At 43.9% G+C, this 18386-nt stretch overlaps 1 protein-coding gene across 3 annotated transcripts in view; it reads left to right on the forward strand.

Moving 5' to 3' along the window:
- The window catches only part of Plch1 (phospholipase C eta 1), a 194167-nt gene that overhangs the window by 20341 nt on the left and 155440 nt on the right, over nucleotides 1–18386 (forward strand). For all 3 annotated transcript variants that reach the window (XM_048424778.3, XM_048424776.3, XM_048424777.3), the window contains exon 2: nucleotides 7520–7638. In XM_048424778.3, coding sequence (XP_048280735.3) covers nucleotides 7560–7638 — 79 coding nt within the window. In that variant the 5' untranslated portion in view covers nucleotides 7520–7559. The remainder of the gene's footprint in view (nucleotides 1–7519; nucleotides 7639–18386) is intronic.

Here is an 18386-nt window from a genome sequence, read left to right on the forward strand (position 1 = left end):
GCCGGACCTGGCCAGGCTCTGGCCTTCTGGCATCTGAGTCAGGCAGTAGTTCCCCACTGCCTCTGAATTCTTGAGGACCGCCATCAACTAGTTAGTCACCCCCTTTCCTCCCGAAAGGAGAGCAAGTTTAGGTATTGCGTTTTAATTTCCGCCTAGAGCCTGGTGTCCTGTGGTTAGCAATCTGTAGACTGAGTGAGCTGTTGAGACACTTTTTACCATGAGGTCTGGCTAGTAGACCGCATTCGCTCCAATTTCATTTTAAAACATCATTTCATCATCTCACACCCAAAGCACACACTTCCCTTATCTCCATTCCATGCACTCTAAAAGCTCTTGGCTGGAGGGATACATATACATTTTTGAAAACTAAGTAGAATTTCATGTAGCCATTCTGCATCTCGGTCTGTGGTAAAGTGAGTGAAGCAGTAGGGGTGGGATGAATCAGTGTCTTGTGTATCATCAGTAAGGAGGCCCTGAGCTCTTGCTATGGGGACAGAGAATGTCAGTGAGCCAGCAGCAATGCTGGGTGTCCCCGTATGGGATGGAGGCCCTAGAATCTGAAGATGTGGGTTTGCATCTCACTGGTTTTTATTATTCTATTGGAACTCATGCTCAAAGGAAAAAAAAAAAGCGTGACTCACAGGGAAAAAATTCATCAAAACAAACAAAAATAGATACAAAGGGAATATTGTAGAAACCATTAAATTATTTGCAAATACATAGTTTTAGAAAATGTAGAGGAATGGGATGGGGAGTGTTGTTTCTATGGAAGCGTGATGTCAGAGGATGATAGCTTTGGTTGTGGAAGTCACAGGAGAGAAGGAGGTAGAGATGTGAGTGAGGTGTCGGGGACAAATCCATCCACTTTTAAAAAATTGTCTTTTGGCCCAGTGGTTAAGAGCACTGTGTGCTCTTCTGGGGGAACTGGATTTGATTCCCAGCACCTACATGGCTCACAGCCATCTGTAGTTTTAGTTCCAGAGGATCCAGCACCCTCTTCTGGCCTCCAGTCTTCAAACACCTAGTGCACATAGATACACATAAGCAAAACACTCATCTGCATAAAAGAAAAATAAATCTAGTAGTGGTAATGCACACCTTTAATCTCAGCTCATGGGAGGCAGAGGCAGGTAGATCTCTGTGAGTTCAAGACCAGCCTGGGACAATTACAAGTTCTAAAACACCAAGCTTACACAGTGAAACCTGTTCCCCCACCCAAAAATTCTATTTTATGTCATTTATTATTTCTTAAAAATACATTTAGGGGGTGCTGGAGAGATGGCTCAGTGGTTAAGAGCATTACCTGCTCTTCCAAAGGTCCTGAGTTCAATTCCCGGCAACCATATGGTGGCTCACAACCATCTATAATGAGGTCTGGTGCCCTCTTCTGGCCTGCAGACATACACACAGACAGAACATTGTATACATAATAAATAAATAAATATTTAAGAAAATACATTTAGGCCATCAGGTTTGGCAGCAGGTACGTTACACATTGAGCCATCTCACTACCCACTTAGAGAAAATTAATGTCTATGTTTCCTCACCCCAATGTTCTCTTTTATAATTATGTGGACTAGAGAAGCTTGCCCTATAAGCCATCTATGTGGCTGGAACAGATTTGTACTGTTTTATAAAATGTGTTAAAACAGTATCGTAGATTTGCTAGGCATTTAAAGACAGCTAAGGACATTCTAAAGCTAAAGATAAGGTGTTCAGTTTTGCTTTGCTTAAAAGTCCCTACAAATGGTGTGGGGGATACTTTTCAATAAGGTGTGAAGGAAGTTCATTTGTTGTTGTTGTTGCTGATCAAGTAAAAATACTCTTATTTTTGAACTCAAAGAGATCCAGGTAGGCTCTCCACATTCTGCTATGGTGAAATACTTCATTAGTTAGGTCTCTGACTGCAAATGGTAGAAAACGCGTTTTCCTGCGACTTAAGCAAAACTAACTAAACCAACAAGCAGATTTAAGGCTTGTTTAACACATGGTGCAGGGGGCGCTCTAGCTTCAGGTGCGCTTGGTATCAAGAGGACTTAGGTGTCTCACACCTTCTATCCAAAGATAGTGGCTCTAAGTTCTAGACCCTGAGGCTCAGATCTCCACAACATCAAGTCCAATAAAGGAGTTTGTGTGTCTCGTACATGAATTAGAGTTAACTGACTCAGTAGTCTAGAGCAGGCCTTGAGAATCTCCTGTCCTGTGTCCCTGAAGATGCCCGTATTGCTTTTCCCAGGTCACATACCTCCTGAATCGAGCCCATAGCACCTGTATCTCAGAGGGAAACACAGCTAGTGGAGAGTGTCCACGCCACACGCCTGCAACTTCTTAGGCAGGCTTAATTATGTAGATAGGGCGTGGAGGCTTTTCTTTTTCGTTTATAGCATTTAAAGTGTTTTACAAGTGATTTTATTCCCAATATTTTGTTTTCTTAGTTAAAGGTGCTATCTTTTCATTTTGTGCATACGTTTGGTACTGGTGGTGTTAGGTGGTTTTCTGACTGTCTTTCCATGGATAGTTTTGGTCAGGGGAATACACATAAAAATGCCAGAAGGAAAGAAATGTATTTAGGCATTGTGCCACACACCCGTAATCTCGGTTCGTGGGAGGCAGAGGCAGTGGATTGCAAGTGTGTTTGTTTTGCCGAGGTGACACGCCCTAGAATCACTGGGGAAAAGTTTCTGCCAGGGCTTTGTCGAGGTCAAGCTGGCCTGGGGAAGTCTGTTGGGGCTTTTCTCGGTTGCCTTAATTGATGTAGGAGGCCCAACCTGGAATTGGGCATCGATCACCGTTACCTGATGGTAGACCCTCGACTCTACAAGAATAACAGAGGGAAGTAGCTGAGCACTAAGCCTTCATTTCTTCGCTCTTGGCTGTGGTTGTCGTGCGGCCAGCAGCTTTAAGCACCTGTCAGCTTGACTTCCTCAGAATAATGGGCCGTGCCCTGGAACTGTGACCGCAAATAAGCCCTTGCTCCCCTACGTTGCATTCGGTCAGGGTTTTTGTCACAGCAATAGAAACGAAGCCAAGGTAGCGCCTTTGAAGCCAGCCTGGACTGCACAGCAAGTCTGCCTCACAAATACAACAAGACGCCAAACAGAAGTGTTAGCAACAGAAACAAGAATCCCACATTAGCCATGCTTTGAAACAGAACTTTATTAACTACTGGTTATTTCCGATATTCTTTTAAGTTGATCATTTTGTGAAGCACTGTAATGATCAGGAATTTATGCAGTCTAGTGGGATGACTCTGGGTAAAGGTACTTGCTGCCAAGCCTGAGGACCCGAGTTCAACGCCCAGTACCCACCTTGTGGAAGGCCGGAACTGACTCCTGACACTTGTCCTCTGACCTCTGAGTGTGTTTTGTGGCAGTTGTGAACTCACATAAACACTAACAATTAGTAAAATGATGTAATAGTAACAAAATAAGTCAACATAAGGGCCTAGAGAGATAACTCAGCGGTTAAGAGCACTGGCTGCTTTTCCAGAGGACTTGGGTTGGATTCCTAGCACTCATAATGCTACTCTCAACCATCTGTAACTCCAGTTCCAGGGAATCTAATGCTCTCTTCTGGCCTCTGAGGATACAGGTGCACATGTGATACATGATATACATGCAGACATTATACCCATACACATAAAAGAAATAGACTTACATAGTCTATGGCACGCAAATGAGTTTATACAGTGTTTTAGGTATAATATGGACATTACATAGGTCCCCTAGGATGTGCCGTGTTTTGTAAGATGTAAAATAAGGTTTAGAAAAGGCACTCATTTTAGAAGCATCCTGCCTTTTGGTAGATGCAGCACAACCGCATCTCGTGCGCAGGCAAATAGTCTATAGCCCATTGAAAAGAACTCTGCTCCTGAAGGTGGGTTCAGCATTTTTTCACAGTTAGCAGTGATAGTTGGCAAGTTAGGCAAGCTTTCTGAGCCTCGATTTCCTTTTGGTTTCTGAAGAAGTCTGACTTAGCTGAAGTTTGACATGCCTTTCAGTTGCCTTCCTTCAACGAATGGTAGCCCTGGCTCTTCTAAATCTAGTTGGAGCTAAAGTTCTGTGTGTGTCCATGTGTGTGTGTGTGTGTGTGTGTGTGTGTGTGTGTGTGTGTGTGCCCGCATGTATGTGCACACATGTGCATGTACATATATACTTGTGCATACACATGTGTACGTCAGAGGTCAACCTTGAGTGTTCCTCAGGTGCTGTTGGCTTTGGTCTTTAGAGACATGGTCTCTTACTGGCCTGGAGCTCACCAAGCAGACTAGCTGGCTAATGAACCTCAGGAACCCCTGTCTCTGCTTTCCCAGCCTTAGAATTACAAATATTCTGTCATCACATCTTTTTTTTTTTTTTTTTTTTTTAAAGTGTAGGTTCTGGGGATTGAACTCAGGACCTCATGCTTGCACGGCAAGGACTTTGCAGGCTTCTCCTGTGAGACTCAAAGACCTATGTTCATGTCTTCTCAGGCTGTCAATCCTTTTGAGTCATTCTAAGAAAGTGCCATTGACAGTGTGTCTTACAAATAACAGAAATACAGTTCTCAAGGCTTAGAATTCCAGGACCCAGTCAGATTTGGTGTCTAGGGAGGGCCCTCTTCCAGTTGCAGACAGCTGACTTCTTGGCTGTGTTCTCACCTGGTGTCTGCCGTGAACTAGCGCTGATGCTTCTTACATAAAGACGGGAATCCCAGGGCAGCGAGAATCCCAATGGGTCACCTCCTGGAATTACCATTTAAAGATTTCCACATATGTACTTGGGGAACACAAATGTTGAGATCACAGAGCATATCTGTGGAATACTTCAACCTGGGAGCCTCAGCCAAGGAAGTGCCTCCATCAGACTGTTCTGTGGGCATCTTCTTGAGTGCTAGCTGATGCAGGGGCTGGCCTCTGTGGGTTTTTATAAGGAAGCTAGTTAGCTGAGCAGCAGCAAGCCGACAAGGAGCATCCTCCTGTGGTCTCTGGTAAGTTCCTACCTTGGCTTCTCTCCATGATAGATCATAGAGTGTGAGCCAAAATAAAGCAAACCCTTTCTTCCCCTACTTGGTTTTGGTCAGGGTTCAATGACAGCAACAGAGAAATAGGCTAGGACCTTTTAAGTTTTCTTATCTTGGAAGAATTAGCACCAATTTCGGTTGATTTTGTTGTTAGAAAAGAACCACTGAACCCAGTATCTTAGCTGTAATCCTTGTGAATTTGCAGGGCATCGCTCTCTTTTCCCCCTCTCTCTTTCTCTCCCTCCCTTTTTCCCTCCTCCTTTCTCTCTCTCTCTCTCTCTCTCTCTCTCTCTCTCTCTCTCTCTCTCTCACACACACACACACACACACACACACACACATGCATGCACACACACAGATATTAATTATTTTGGACAAGATTTCACTATGTACCCCCAGGATGATTTTGAATATAGTATCGGTCCGACCTCAAGCTTCCAAGTTCTGGGATTACAGGCGTGGGCCTGACTACAGGACGTATTTAAAACCTTCACATCACCTAATGGCTTAGTTCCTTATGGCCTATCATGGTTAGATACTTGAGTTTGGAATCTGAAGATATGACTGAAGGTTGTATTTCTGCCTCTTGCTGGCAACATAAACAAATCAATCTGTCTAATAGCGTCTTCTCTGCTTTGGTGTGGTGGAAAGAGATAACAGTACCTGTCTCGGAAGATTAATAAGGCCTGGATGAGAGTTGTGCACATGCAGCTGATTTGCTAACCATAAACACCTTAGGGGTTCCTTAGGCTTTTACAGCAACGGGTATAGGGGGCAAAACCTCGTAATAACAAAACCACAAAGTTGAATTAGCAAGGAAAAATGAGATAGGGTCTTCTTTTCAATCCCATGTAAATTAATGTGTTTATACTATGTGACAAGCACACTTTTTTTTTTTTTTTTTTTTTGTAATTGAGCAGTACTACTGTTAATTCCTAAAACTTATTCTCTTGGAAAAGGGTACTGTCCTTAAAAATATAGAAGACCTCAAAATTGTACATTTAGGTGTAACACTGGAATGATAAATATTAAAAAAAAACCTAGTTATTCTAGGAGAGGGACATGTAACAAGGAAAGAAGGGACTAGAATGGGAAAACTTGTGGATTTTAGTACTGTCAGGTTTGGCAGTTTTGAAAAAAATTAATTACATGTCTAATTGTGTTTTGCTTATTTCTCTGTGGTATAGGTATGAAGTTCAGGGCCTTGCACTTCTAAGCACATACTCTATTTACGAGCTACGTTCCCAGTCTTTTACTACAGTATTTATATAACTAAGACTACTTGGGATCCGCCATCTTTATCATATGAAATGTTGGTTTCGGAGGACAAAGATAGCGTTGTCTCTGTCATCGGCTGCTCTCTGTCATGTTCCTCAATGCTCCACATGGTGTTCTGACTCACTCAACCTAACAGAAGAGGAAAATCATTCTCAACTGGAGGGCTGAGGGAAAAAGAAGGGAAGGGAGTCCAGGCTTGCGTGGAGAGACCGGCAGGCTGAATGTAGATCCCCTTTGTGGATGGACGGTCGCCTCAGGAGCCTTCACTAGCTGTCCTGGTGACAGACAACGTTAGCTTAGTTTTGTCACTAAGCCTCTGACTTCATCCCAGGGCACACTTACAAAACCCAAGACGGTTCCGGTAGGACAGATGACAAAACCGTTTTCCACCTGGGGGTTTTGCTTCTTCCCAGCCTGGATTGTGTTTTCCTGGCTTTGTGAACCGAAAGGAGGTTGGAATTCGGAAAAGTCACTTTAGCCAAGTCTTGTGAACAAAGGCGGCCTTGTGCAAAGGGTTGCGTGCATCAGCTCCTGTAGCTTAATTCATCAGCTCGAATTTCTGCTTCTCAAGTCCTTGCCCTCTGCAGAGGTGGGGAGCTCAGCAGGTACTATGAGTACTGATGCTGGAGGCCTGGCCCCGCTCTGGTTACATCCTAAGCCTGGGTGGGTACAGGGATTAGTGGCGGCAATGAACCAAAAGAGGGCCGGCAAGCTTTGCTATGATTTGGTGTATCTGCACCCACATGGACATTATAATAATGTTAACATTTCACGAGTTGGTCACATAACTCACCAGGATGGTACCTACGCAAAATCCAGGCGTAGAAACGACGGCCTACTTCCTGGTGAAACTGAAGGAAACTTACCAGGATTGACTGGTTGGGGACCTGATGGAATGCACGTGAGGCCTGGAACGCATAAACTGGTCCTGAAATTTCCTTAATGATAGATTTCTTTCTTCAGCAGACAGTAGTGACTGAGTTCAGAATGATGTTGTGGGAAGGAATTATGGTATGCAAAAAACCAAACCAAACCAAACCAAACCAAAACCAAAAAACAAAAGGACGTTCAGGTCCTGGGCAGATTTGTGGAAAATTTGTGAGGGCCTGGAGGAGTCCGGGTCCAAACTGGAGCCCCGTGTGTTGCCCCTAATGCTAGGCAACTAGTAGCATGGGGCTGCCAGCGCGAGCGTGTGGCTGCCGTTTTCTTCATTTCTGTCTCGTTCTGTTCCTCTTGACAGGGCAATTTGGTTTTGATGCTGTGCCAGAAACCGTCCAACAATGAGCTACTGGAATGTGGAGAAGAGGGGCTGTGTGCAGTACCACAGGCATTTTCTGGCGGACAACAGTGTGTTTCATGGTGAGCTGACTGTTGGGTTTGTGTAGCCGGAGCTCTCCTTTGGTTTCTGACAGCCCTCTTATTGTACTATTCTGGATGCAAATATAGTCTCACCGTTGGGTTGAATCAAGAGCGTGAGTTTATTTGCTTATGGTTAATTTCCTTAAAATTCCAAATGGACTCACGACTCACAGTTGTTAGCCCTGTGAACCATCTCAACCACAGCAGTGATGTTTCCCCTTACCACCTCCCAAGATTTTTTACGCATGTTGGCTCCAGCAACATGCCTTTCTGATGTTTGTAACTCTTGGGGACTGGGCCCATAGGAAGTGAAATGTTCAGTAAATATTTGAGACTCCGCATCCAGGCATCCAGTGCTTGTTATCAGAATGGTATGTGCCTTCCGAATTCAAACGCTAAAGTGTGCTGATGATTCTAGTCACTCCTTAAAAAGGAGCCCGCTCACTTACATTGCTGTCCTTTGGGGTTTGAAGACTTAACCTGTGTCTCAGACCACAGGTAACACAACAGAGCAATTCGGCACCCTCCAGCATGTCTGCTGCAAGGATTACTGTAGCTGAGTAAGCAACAGTACTCATTTTCATGGCAAATAAGAATTGTCTTCAACCACTACATTTTTTAAAAAATTTATTTAACTTTATTTTATGTGCATTGGTGTGAAGGTGTCAGATCCCCTGGAACTGGATTTTCAGACAGTTGTGAGCTGCCATGTGGGTGCTGGGAATTGAACCCGGGTCATCGGGAAGAGCCGTCTGTGCTCTTAACCGCTGAGCCATCTCTCCAGCCCTCAACCACTACTTTTAACCCAACCGAAAGCTGCCTGTTCAGTGGCTCATCGTTAGGAATGAGCTCTGTCTATCTTGCTGTCGGAAGTCCCATGGGAGACGTTTATCTGTGAGCCGAAGAGTTCTGGGGCCCTGGAAATTACGGAGCAATGCCCGTCGGAAGCCCAAGAAGACATAACGGGAAGTAGAGAGATTTCATGAAACCTGGGTGTCGTTTAATTAAGCACCCTGTCTCGGTCTGTTCTCAGCTTTCTACGCCTGGGTTTCTTCCTCATTTTGGTGACAGGTTTAAAGCGTATCACTGCTCTAAGATTAAGCACGTGACAGGTGCCACTTCACACACAGGGTCCAGCCGTTGCGCTTTCCTCAGGATTCCTTGTGTGACGCAGCCGAGGTGACTTTGTTTTACAGGAAGTGGTGATGGAATGATGGCCGGGGTTGACACAGTTATCACCCGGCTCACCCCCACGTTGCAGCCTGTCTCTCTGGCCTGACTCTCTCGATAGTGTCATGATAAAGAACCCTTAACAGGGACCATATGGGGCAGAATTGGGATAGTACGGCCGAAGTGAGGTTCTGTCTTGCTTTCCCCTGAACCTCTCCTGAGAGTCCTGTTGATTGCTTTGTGTGCACTCTCACGTTGTATGGTAATTTCTGCTAAGACTTATTTATCTCAAGGGATGGAGGTTTACTATATTGCTGAACTGCTGTATGTACATTGTCATTTTCATTCTTTTAAATATCTTCTTCCAGAGTGCTACAATGCATTTCCAACCTGAATGCAATTCTGATGTTTTTATGGTTATATTCCAGTTAGTATATTATGATCCGTATTGGTTACTTTTCTTGTACTTCAAGGAAGGCGTTGTTGTGGCTCACGGTTTGTGAGCACCGTCCATCATGTGGGGGAAACATGGCATCAAGAAGGATTCTAATTTTGGAGGCAAGAGCAAGAGGCAGCCGGCCATATTACCTGTACACCAAGAAGCAGCGATAAACGCTCGCGCCTAGCTCATCTTTCTCTGTTCCCCCATTTTACTCAGCCTGTGGCTCCAGTGTTAGGGGGTCTCTTTCCTCCCCAATTAAACCCCTCTAGAAGCTTGCCCACAGGCACACCCAAAGGGGTATCTTCTAAGCAGTCAAGTTGACAACGGCAGTTAGCTCTCACAAGGAATTCTTTGTGCAGGCCTTGATAATAAACGTTGCCCCGTTGAGCCCTTTGCCCATCTTTGTAATAGTTCATCCCATTTTTGTGGATTGGGGAACCAAAGCTTGGAAGTTTTGACATGGAGATTTGATGTTTGGATTCTGATCTTCAAGCCTCCACTGCTGCAATGTTTCTGTCCTTTTTAGGTTATTATCCTGTTCGAAGGGACGAGTTCTAGGCCAGTACTCTCCCACTGAACTATACCCCCAGCCCGAGAGGTTTCAAGAGTTCTTGCTCCGACATTAGCGGTAGCGGATGAACTTGAAAAATTAGACAATCCTTGGCCGGATGGTGGTGGCGCACACCTTTAATCTCTGCACCAGGAGGCAGAGGTAGCCTGATTTCTGTGAGTTTGAGGCCAGCCCAGTCTACAGAGTGAATTCCAGGACAACCAAGGCTACACAGAGAAACCCTGTCTTGATAAACCAACCTACCAACCAACCAACCAACCAACCAAACAAACAAAGAGAGAGACAGAGAGAGAGAAAAGAAAAAGAAAAATTAGACAATCCTTCAGGTTTGTAATTCTCTCCAGTGTGAAATAGCATGCTGGTCTTGATAGGTTTTAAGGTTCTCTCTATCTAGTCCTAGTGTCTTAGACTCCTTTGAAGTGTCTTAGAAGGTTGGATTTTTTTACTTTTTTTGTGAGTGACTTTTCACCAAACACAAGATACACAAGGGGGCAGTGTAGCACTTAAAATGTGAATCGGTTACTTTTTCACCTTTACTTCTCAAAGGATTTAGAGATAGTAAACCCTCTCAAGAGTAAGAGGATCCAAGCCAGTTAGAGCCATGATTCTGTTCACTTGTAATGCAAGTAGTAGCCTTAAGAATTGATTTCTGATAGGGGAAGGCATCATTTTGGGTTTCTTTGCCTGAAGAGATTCAGTGATTCGGGACTGAAAGGCACCTGGTCCTCTGTCTGTGGGAACTCATCCCTTGACTAAGGGAGGAATAGTAAACTCAGCAAGTATGCTGGGCTGTGTGGGTACCCAACCCTTGTGAGACAGGGACAGTGAACTCAGTGAGCATGTTGGTCTGTTTCCTGTTAAGGGCTGTTAAGAGGGTACTAGTAATAGTATTTTGAGAATTCTAGGGAAGAGAGAGAGAGAGAGAGAGAGAGAGAGAGAGAGAGAGAGAGAGAGAGAGAGAGAGAGAGGACACCAGAGCAAGATGAGGTAAAGAAATGTTTATTTAGAGGGAGGGCCTTATAGAGCAGGTGTTCTTCCCAATCAGCTTCTGTTTGCCAATGTGATGTCTTGTTGTCTTGTTTATGTTTATGACAGCCCTTATATAACCAAGCAAACCAGATACACAGAGAGAAAATGCTTTGCATCACAAACAGAAAGACATCACTCCACTCGTACAATAGCCTTTGGAAATGTGCTCGCTTGAATGAACAAATTCCTTAACATCTCTTTTCCCACAGAGATGTGAGTGGCGTTCCCAGGAGGCAGGAGCTGCATTAAAATGAGGACTCTGTGCACTGAGATTCTCAGTGAAAGCTACAGATGTAACATCGGTGCCATAAAGTGCATCCTACGTTCGTTTTCTGGTTATTGTGGCAATATATTCTCATTGGAATCAATTCAGAACAGTTATGGTCCAAACAGAAGAGACTGCTTCATCCAATGAACATCTTGCTCCACTCTGAATTGTGTCTGTTTGCTAATTAACTTTTATCAACTTGACACAACCTGGAGTTACCTGGGAAGAAGGAGCCTCAAATGAAGAATCACTTCCAGTCGACTGGGCCTGTGGGTCTGTCTGTCAGGAGTTTCCTTGATTGATATGGGTGGGTCCAGTCCACTTCTGGGCAGGTATAGGTCAAGTAGTTGAGCAATCTAGTAGACAGTAGTCCCCATCGTTTCTGATTCATGTTCCTGCTTGTAGGTTCCTGTCTTGAGTTCCTGCCTTGGCGTCCATTAATTCTGGACTGTGACTTGGATATATAAACCAAATAAGCCCTCCTTACCCAAAGTTACTTTGGATCATGATGTTTATCACAGCAGCGGAATCAAATTAGAACTCTGTCCTTTCATCTTTGTGACATGGCTGGTGCAGGACTGTGCTAGCTGGAAACACTGGCTGAGGGATGAGCTGTAAATTAAATTAGTTCTATGTTAAATTATACGATAAACTCGGTTAGAAATTATGAATTCTTGTGTTCCCATGCTCTCTTTTGTCCTCATTATTTATGTGTGTGTATGCATGTGTGTGTGTGGGATTATTTATGTGTATGTGTGTGTGTGTATGCATATGTGTGTGTGGGTCTTCTCAGAGGCCGTGAGAGTATTGGATTCCCAGGAGCTAGAGTCGCAGGCTGTTGTGAGCCACCTACAATGCGAGGTTGGAACAGAACTGTGCTCCTCTAGCAGGGCAGCAACCAAGCATAACTGCTGTGAATTCTTTGTACCAGTTTCTTCCCCTGTCTGAGGCTCATCAAAGGTGTTTACAAGGAGACAGTGTCTTCCAGACAAGATGGGGCTGACACACATATGAATTCAGAGACTGTGACGGCAATCATTCAAGCCAGACAAAATCCCAGCATGAAGAAAAGGGGCAGATACAAAGCTCCATCTCTAATCAGAAGCTGTTTGTATTTGGGAAGGGAAAATAAGCTTTTTTTTTCCCCCCAGTGAAGTTACACAGATTATACCAATCGCACTTCATTTCAGGTCAGGTTCTAACCCAGAAGTAGTTGGCCAACACTTGTGTGTGCATTTTGTTTTGTTTTGGTATTTTTTTGTGTCTTTGGAACATAACTAACAGTTTCTGTTTTTTCTTTTAGGGAGGACATGAAGTTAGATGGGTAGGGAGGTGGGGAGGATCTAGGAAGAGTTAGGAGTGGAGAAAGAATATTATCTATCTATCTATCTATCTATCTATCTATCTATCTATCTATCTATCTATCTATCATCCATCCATCCATCCATCCATCCATCCATCCATCTATCTATCTATCTATCTATCTATCTATCTATCTATCTTTTTATAATTTATTTATTTTTTTATGTACACACTGCTCTGTCTGCAATTATGCCTGCAGGCCAAAAGCGATCTCATTATGAATGGCTGTGGGCCACCATGTGGTTGCTGGGAGTTGAATTCAGAACGTCTGGGAGAGCAAACAGTGCTCTTAACCACCGAGTCATTTCTCCTGTTCCTCAACGTTATCTCCTCTTTTTTTCCAATCCTGTCCCTAGCAATTGGCTTCCCTTGCCTCTGAGGTACAAAGGCAACCTGCCCCATGCATTCTCTTATTCCCACGTTTCCTCACTTGAATTTCTCCAGATTTCCAAGGCTGTAGAAGTTGGGTAGGGTATGAGGCTGACTTTCCTCTACAGACCTCTCCTCTCACTTGTGACTGCTGTTCCCATGCGACTCCCATGAGCCTTAAGATGCCCCGAAGTTATTCTTCCGTGGCACATTCCTTGAGCATCTCATGAGTGAGATATTCTCTTTAGTCTGCCATCTTTGCCACTCTGTACCCCCAGGATGAGGGTCTCTGGGACTGTGGATTTTAAATGGCTTTCTCATATTATTTGAAAACGTATAGATTCTACAGCCGCTCTAGGACTGTCTTTGTCTTTAATGTTTTAGATTAGGGTGACTTCATGCCCTTAAGCATCCTGGCATTATTTACTGTGTCTGCCTTTTTGCCTCTATACCTACATTGGTCAGATCCAGGCAATGATCTGTCTATAAAAAATGCATGTTAGACGATTCAGCCTCTTTTATTCAGTGAAGGGATTTGGCTGGGAAACCAGAGCGCTATAATTTCTTTGCTGAATTTCCCTTGTCAAGGACATTTACATTACATGGTAATAGAGCGGATGAAAGGAGTGTCTAGTAAAATGGCAAACTGAAGATTTGCATGTGTGGGTAGCCTAGGTGGGAGAGAAGGTGCAGGGTCAACTCTGTTGGTTTGTTGTTTTGGTGGTTTTGTTTTTTGTTTGTTTAAGAGAGGGTTTCTCTGTGTAGCCTTAGCTGTCCTGGAATTTGCTGTGTAGACCAGATTGGCCTTAAACCCAAAGAAGTCTGTCTACCTCTGTCTCCTGAGTACTGCAATTAAAGGTGTGTGCCACCACTGCCCAACTGAGTTCACTTTTAATTATGTCAAACATGCCTATTACCATCAAGAAGCACCCTTGGCCAGCCTTATCCATTAGGTTCTCCAATTCTTTCTTTGAAGCCTGTGGCCGTTTGGAGGTCAACCAAACAGAAAAGGGCCGTGACCATTTCATCCATCTATACTTGGGAATCCCAATCTCCTAATTACTCAATTAGAAGGAAGAAATTGTGTCTTTAATACAGTCAACTTCTCCTTCAGACTGGCAGACTTCTTCGATGTTAAGTGGTAACTAAGTGAGAATTATTTCCCTCTAGACCCGTTTACACATTTAAGTCTTTGTTCTTTAAGTTGCATTTCCATAATTGTAATTAATTTCCCTCTGCTCTCTCTTTTTCCCAATTGTCCTTCATACTCTGTGCCTAATGTATGCAGACATTGATAGGAAGACGAGGCATCTTTCCACCAGGGGACTTTGGGTTCTGCTAGGGCACCATAATTATTTAATTTAGTTACACAAACGATCTGGAGTTTTTCCTTAGGCCACAGTCATAATTATTAGTGATTGCATTTGTAATCATGGAAACCTCTTATCTCCCATCTGTCGAAACAAAAATGAAAAACTGCAGTTTGCCCCTTTGTAATGTGTAAATGAAAAGTCATCCCGACAGACGTGGAACGTGTTTGTGTTAGGGCTCCTTCCTTTCAGCAAATATGTTTGTGGTGATTACCAAATGTAAGCTGTCGAATTCAAAGTGGTATTCAGATTTTCATTGAAACCCATAATAGCAAGTAGTTAATCTATGTTCATAACCGTAATTCCAACATTTGTATGCTGCTCACTCCAACAATGAGTACATTCCTAGCTGAGCCCTTCTCAGGGCCTGCATACTGATACACCGAGTGCCTGCTTGATGTGCAGGATGGTGTACTCTAGCTCTGGGATTCGTCATTCTGGAGAGGAACTTCCCCTCCTGGTACCTGTCTGCCCTGGCGGCTTTATCTTGCCTTTCTCCTCACACACCTCAGCTTCATTGACCTTGGTTGTTTTTGCCCACAAAGCTCCTCCTTTATTTAACCAACAGTCTTTCTTTTCCCTCTCCGTCTCTCCTCTCTCATTCCTTTTTTCGTTCATGTTTATGTGTATGTGGCATGCATGTGTGTGGGCATGCACGTATGTACGTGGGGGGGGTGGCTAGCAATTGACACGCGGTGCCTACATTGATTGCTGTCCATTTTACTGATAGCTGGCTCTGTTGCTGAATCTGGAGCTCACTAATTTGACTGCTCTAGCTAGCCCCTGTGCCTTTGGGGGAATCCTCTCCCTCTGCCTCCCAACTGCTGGCATTATGGGATGGCTGCCACATCCATCCAGCTTTTATGTGAGTGCTGGGGAATCCAAACTCCAGCTCCAACAAAAAGCCAACAGAAAGTTTCCTCATTTTATTTAACAGGGGCAATAAGAACCGTCAGGAATTTCAAATTTCTGCACTATGTTGAGTTTGGTTTTTATCTTTAGGCCATAGAATACATGGTTCTGTGGTTATAGCCTCACTTACCTTCACTCACACATTTGCCCTAGGAAACCCAGGAGAGACCCATAAGCCATTCCTTCCTGACAAAGAAGGAGAGCATCTCTTCGAAGAACTCTAGTGTACCTTATTATTGCAGACGTGAAGTAACTCCAAATGAACCATGGCTAAACAATTTCTGTAGAACTTCTTAGGCAGTTCAAATTCATTTACTAATACTCTCTAGAGCTCCCATGTTGGTTATAGGTATGTGTTTCATTCAATTCTGAAACTGGAGTTTTCTCTCATTAAAATGGCGCTATAAATAAAGATGCTTAACCGAAGTATTTTGCATGCTATTAAAGTTCTCTGCCACGTGAGTCTTAAATGAGCTTGTCTGTGGGGGTCATTCTTGCTGCAGACAGCACAGGACAGACCTTACTAAGACAAGGGCACAGGTTTCAGTAAGAGAAGCACAAAGAAGGCCCAGGGGAACACGCAGTCATCAGGCAGGACAGGGCTTCCTTAAAAGAGAAGAAGGTGCACTTTTGTGTTAGCTGTAAAAAACAAAAAAGAAACAAGCAAACAAAACGAGGGACAGGAGAGATGACTCAGTGGTTAAGAGCACTGGTTGCTCTTCCAGAGGACTTGGGTTCAATTCCCAGCACCCACGTGGCAGCTCACAACTGTCTGTAACTCCAGTTCCAGGAGATCTGATACCGTCAGACCAATGCACATGAAATAAATTTAACTAAATTATTAAAGAAACAAAGCGCCAACAACAACAACACAATCCAAAAAGAAAAATGAACCTGGTGGTGTTGGTACACAGCTTTAAAAACAACACTGTTTGGGTAGAGGCAGGTAGATTTCTGTGAGTTTGAAGGCAGCCTGGTCTACAGAGAAGGTATCCCAGGCTAAGCAGAGAAACCCTGTCTCAATAAAAGAAAGAAATGCTCCCACCATGCCTGCCATCTGAGCATCTCAAGCAACGTGATGCCATAGTCTCAACTTAGGGGTAGTAAGATTGCCCTGAGGAAACAGCCCCTACCTGGGCTGCATAAGTGTAGAATTTGTGAAAACTCTGGCAGTTATGTCTCCCCCATCTCTTGTCATTTGGTATGGGACTGACATGCGATCACAACTTTGCTGTTTTAGAAGGGATCGTGGCTTATGCCCAATTAAAAGAAAATATTGCTTCATGTCCCATTTTCCGTGCCAGCTGGCAACTGAGCATCCATGTCTATTAGGGCATCGCTGTTGTCTGGAGTGGGCGGTGTCAGGTTTCCTGGCGTTGTGATAGGCTGAGCAGAAGCTTATGTTCAGCCGAGAAGATTTGTAACTAATACTTTTAGTCAAAGGACCCCAGGGCTGTGGTCTGGAACCACCTGGGGAAACAAAGCAAAACATAAAAGTGAAAAAGGTTCCTTGGTCCTCGTCTAGGAGGGTCTACTGTTACTAATCTGGAGTATAGCTGGGGGGGATGAAGAAATATTCAGGATTCCCTAGGTTATTCTAGGTTGAATATCTCAGACCTAAGGTGATCAATATGCATTAATCTCAATAGCACTATTTAATTTAATTTATTTATTTATTTTTGAGACAGAATATCTCTGTATAGCCCTGGCTGCCCTGGAGCTTGCTATCTAGACCAGACTGGCCTCAAACTCAAAGAGATTTCTCCTGCCTCTGCCTCTGGAGTGCTGGGATTAAAGGCGTGCACCACCACTGCCTGGCTCTCTCTAGTCTTTGCTGTGACTGAGATGTTAAACACTGTGTTGAATGAGAGTGGAGAGAATCACACTTTTGTCTCAATCTGGAATCTAAACTGGAAATGATCAGTTCTTTCCCCAACTAGTGTAGTGTTGGCTATTGTATTTTTTGCAAGACTTTGTTAGGTATACAGCGCTCTACCTGCATGTTTGCCTGCACACCAGAAGAGGGCACCAGATCTCATCATAGATGGTTGTGAGCCCCATGTTATTGCTGGGAATTAAACTCAGGACCTCTGCAAGAGCAGTCACCTCTCTTAAACTCTAAGCCATTTCTCCAGCCCCGACTATTGGGTTTCTTGTGGGAAGCAGTTCTCATGTTGAGATGTATTCCTTTTATTTCTAGTGTCTTCAGGGCTTTTTTTTTTTTTTTTTATCATGAAAGGATGTTGGAATTCTCCAAACAGGGATCTTTCTGTGTCTGTTCAGATGTTCCTTAAGGCTGTTTATGATTGTATTACATTTATTGATTTGTGTATGCTGAAACATCTTTGTCTTTGGAATGAAACGAAATTTGTCATGATGAATGATCTCAATTTATTGAATCTGACTAATAAGAATTCTATTTAGAATTTTTGTATCATGAATTTTATTCATGAAGGAAATGGGTCTATAGTTTTCTTCTCTCTCTGCCCCTCCCCGCCATGTGTGTGTCCGTATGCCTTTATCTGCTTTTAGCATCAGGGTCATACTGACTTGCTAAGATGAGTTTGATAGTGTTCCTTCCATTTCTTGTGGAACAATCTGATCTTAGTGATCTTCCTTACTGAAGGTATAGACTGCCTGGCCGTGAATCATCTGGTTTTGGGCTTTTGGGGTGGGGGACATTTTATTTCTGCTTAATTTGGTTGCTTCTTAAGGATCCGTTTAAGTTATTTGTATCTTGGTGATTAATCTGGCAGATCATTTGTGTTTAGCTTTATCTATTTCTTCTAGATCTTCCTCTAGGTTTTTTCCCTCCTAATGTTTCTTTTACCTCGTGTCTGCTGAAGGGCACGGGGATGGGGGTGTCAGTGGATCCTGCTGACTCTTGTCTTTCCTGTGTTTCGGCTGACACCTCCTCAGCTGCCCTTACTTTTGTCATTTCTCTCGTTTGTGTCTGAGAGGTCTCTTCTGACCATTCCCACTAGCCTTGTAGTTTCTGTGCTGGGCAGAGTCTCTTACCCTCATGAGACTCCCAGTTTCTACTGAAGCAGCTGGTATTTCAGCTGGGGGTATCTACCAAGTGCAGGGGGAAAGTGGAAAGCCACACAGGACTGAGATCTGCAGAGCTTGAAGACCTGGCTTACGCATTGCACTTCTGCTCGCTGTGGCTCTAGGTGGCTCCAGAGTTTTATCTACCTATGGAACCCAGGCTACCAGACTCCAGTGATATTCTTAGCTGATGAGATTGACTCCAGG

This window comes from Myodes glareolus, chromosome 20 (assembly GCF_982192425.1).
Source record: "Myodes glareolus chromosome 20, mMyoGla1.1, whole genome shotgun sequence".
Taxonomy (NCBI): domain Eukaryota; kingdom Metazoa; phylum Chordata; class Mammalia; order Rodentia; family Cricetidae; genus Myodes; species Myodes glareolus.